This window comes from Cebus imitator, unplaced genomic scaffold (genome assembly GCF_001604975.1).
Source record: "Cebus imitator isolate Cc_AM_T3 unplaced genomic scaffold, Cebus_imitator-1.0 Scaffold423, whole genome shotgun sequence".
In the NCBI taxonomy this organism is placed as follows: domain Eukaryota; kingdom Metazoa; phylum Chordata; class Mammalia; order Primates; family Cebidae; genus Cebus; species Cebus imitator.
The window spans coordinates 1,641,557-1,644,927 of record NW_016107738.1 but is presented as its reverse complement, the minus strand read 5'-3'; the positions used below and the strand labels follow the sequence as shown (position 1 = coordinate 1,644,927).

Sequence of the window (3,371 nt, the reverse complement as noted above, 5' to 3'; positions counted from 1 at the left end):
TAAGTTCCAGGATCCTTGGACTGAAATATTTATCTACCAAATATTAGTTAAGGTAACTGTATGGTTCCTTGCCTAGAACCTTAATTTCTAGGTATGAATAATAAAACTTATACATAAGAAACAAGTTAAAGCAAGGCTAAAACTGTAAACTTAAGTACAGTGTTTCTGCTAAAAATTTTAAATAGCATTAAAAAAATCAGAATGAAAATAATCTACCATTTATTTGAGGATTTTTCAACTAAGACTTTAAAATGTAAATACTCTGGAGCATAAAAAATCAGGATTGGGTATTATTAAATAATTGAATAATTTTTGTTTTTGTTTTTTAGCTTTTATTAGAATATATCATTGTAGCTGCTGCCTTAAAATTTAAGTGCCTAAAGGGAAAAATTGTATTTGTAAAACTTTAACCTTTGTAACCTAATGTATTGCCATGTGCATGTATCATTTATTTATTATTTTTTTTTTTTGAGACAAAGTCTTTGTCAACCAGGCTGGAGTACAGTGGCACAATCATGGCTCACTGCAGCCTTGACTTCCCTGGCACAAGTGATCCTCTCCGCTCAGCCTCCCAAGTAGCTAGAACTGCAGGTGTGTGCACCATCACACCCAGCTCTTTTTTTAAGTAGACTTTAAGAAAAATAAAATCTTAGTCTGATTTGTGAGCTATAGATTATCTAGCATTGTTATGAACCAGTTAAACATTTAATTAGTATAGTGTTGTGGAAAGCATATAAACTTTAAACTTTTTCTGCACCTAAGCATGATAAAGGCTGATTTTACATTGAACTACAGGTTTCTGTGGGTCCCTGCTGAAGTTCCATCTGAAAATTGTGCTTAAGTGAATTTTCTGTTAGAAGAACTTGCTTGCTACTGCCCTGTCAAGATGATTGCAACACCTTTGAAAAATCCAAGAATTTACTTACCTTCAGAGACATCGCCTCAAAGGAAAAATCTACCCGTGGATGCAATCTTTTTTGACAGCATACCTTCAGGCACACTTACTCCTGTAAAAGATTTGGTGAAATATCAGAACTCCTCTTTAAAGTTGAATGACCATAAAAAGAATCAGTTCCTAGAAATGACAACTTTTAACAATAAAAATATATTTCAATCAACCATGCTGACAGAGGCTGCCATCTCCAACAGTTCTCTTGATATCAGTGTTATAAAGCCCAACAAGGATGGATTAAAAAATAAAGCAAACTATGAATCACCAGGAAAAATATTTCAAAGAATGAAAGAAAAAGTACTGCGTGACAAGCAAGAACAGCCATCAAGAAACAATAGTTTGTTGGAACCACAGAAAAGTGGAAATAATGAAACCTTCACTCTTAACAGAGTTGGCAAAAAACTACTGCAGCATACCTACCTCTGTGAAGAAAAGGAAAACAACAAATTATTCCAGTCAGGTAACAGTTCACTAAGAGGTTAGTTTTATGCGTTAGCTAAAAAGCTGTAATGTCTTAAGTGTTTAATGTGCCAGACACTGTTTTAGGTGCTAGAATATAGCTGTGAGTAAAATGTACAAAAATCCTTGCCTTTGTGTAACTCACATTCATGTGTTGGGAAGACATAATGAACATATTAAATAAGTAATTTTTTACGGCATAATAGAAGAGGAAAAGTGGAAAGAGAAAAAGATGAAAAAGGAGAATTAGGATGATGGGGAAGAGTTGGAGGGGGTTGTCGTTTTCAGTGAAGTGGTCAGAGTAAGCTTCAATAAAAAGATGGAAATTTGAGCCCACAAAATTGAAAGAGATAATAGATACATGGATCTTGAGGAATGGGGAAGGAAGATCTAGGCAGGTAACAGCTGTTACAAACGCCTTGAAATAGGAGCATGCCTGACATGTTGAAGGACTAGCTATGAAGTTAGTGTATCATGGAGTGATTAGATAGAGCTGAGGAGGGAGAAATAAGGGTGGGTCAGATAATATAAGGGCCTTATAGGTAAATACTGTATAAGAGTTTTGCCTTTTACTGTGAGCAGAATAAGGCATTGGAGGGTTTTGAGCATGTGAATGACAATATCTGAATTATGAGGGGTTTTTTTGGTTTTTTGATTAACCATTGAGTACAATGACTTAAGTTTTTAAAATACCGCTCTGGCTGTTCTGAAATAGTTACTACAGTACGCCAGATGACAGCCAGTGTTCGCTTGGTTCATGTGTTAGTAGTAAAGTTACTAGGTGGCTGGACTCTGGCTGTGTTTTGAAGGGATAGCCAATAGGATTAGCTCATAGATTGGGTGTGGAATATAAGACAAAAAGATATAAAGGACAGCTCAGGGTGTTTTTTGTTTTCTTGATTGTGGCCTAAGCTACCAAGAGGAGGATTTAACTGAAATGGGACAGACTGAAGGAGGAATGAAGTACGGGCTCAATAGTTAAGATTTTTGTCATGTTAATTTTGATAACGTCTATTAAAAATCTAAGTTTAGGTATCAGGGCGTTGGAACAAACTAATGGGAATATAAGGAAATGATCAAGGCGACAAAAGTACATTTGGGAATTTCTAGCACCTAAATGGTATTTCAAAAGCAATGAGATTAGATGAAGTCATCAAGGAGTAAGTGTAGAAAGAAAAAACATTCAAGACCTGGGTCCTTGGGTACTCCAGCATTTAAAAGGTAGAATAAAGAGTAGAAAGGCCAGTTGAGTGTTGTGGCTCACGCCTGTAATCCCAGCACTTTGGAAGGCCAAGGTGGGCAGATGACCTGAGGTTGGGAGTTCGAGACCAGCCTGACCAACATGGAGAAACCCTATCTCTACTAAAAATACAAAATTAGCCAGGCGTGGTGGTGTATGCCTGTAATCCCAGCTACACAGGAGGCTGAGGCAGGAGAATCTTGAACCTGGGAGGTGGAGGTTGTGGTGAACTGAGATCACGCCTTTGCATTCCAGCCTGGGCAACAAGAGCAAAGCTCTGTCTCCAAAAAAAAAAAAAAAAAAGAGTAGAAAGGCCACTGAGAATACCAGGAGAGTGATAAAGTGAAAGCCAAGGAATGAAGTACTTTAAGTTGGGAGTCGTCAGCTGTCCACTGCTTCTAATTAGTCAAGTAGGCTGAGATTCTACTGGTCGATGGAGCAATATGAAGTTGTTGACTTTTTAAGGGTGGTTTTGGAGGAATGGTAGCAATGAAAACATTTGAAAGCGTTCAAGAGGTCGGGCGCGGTGGTTCACGCCTGTAATCCCAGCACTTTGGGAGGCCGAGGCGGGTGGATCACGAGGTCAAGAGATTGAGACCATCCTGGTCAACGTGGTGAAACCCGTCTCCACTAAAACTACAAAAAATTAGCTGGGCATGGTGGCGCTTGCCTGTAATCCCAGCTACTCAGGAGGCTGAGGCAGGAGAATTGCCTGAACCC

The 3,371-nt window shown here is 38.3% G+C and overlaps 1 protein-coding gene across 5 annotated transcripts in view; it reads left to right on the top strand.

Moving 5' to 3' along the window:
* MIS18BP1 (MIS18 binding protein 1) overlaps window positions 1-3,371 on the top strand; it is a 69,196-nt gene that overhangs the window by 4,871 nt on the left and 60,954 nt on the right. For 4 of the 5 annotated variants that reach the window (XR_001819441.2, XM_017509832.2, XM_017509833.2 and 1 more), the window contains exon 2: window positions 796-1,430. Coding sequence is in view for 4 of the 5 variants with exons in the window: in XM_017509832.2 (XP_017365321.1) it covers window positions 887-1,430 (544 nt within the window). In the remaining variant the exon portion in view is untranslated. The remainder of the gene's footprint in view (window positions 1-795; window positions 1,431-3,371) is intronic. The other variant, XM_037731815.1, reaches the window with a different exon arrangement.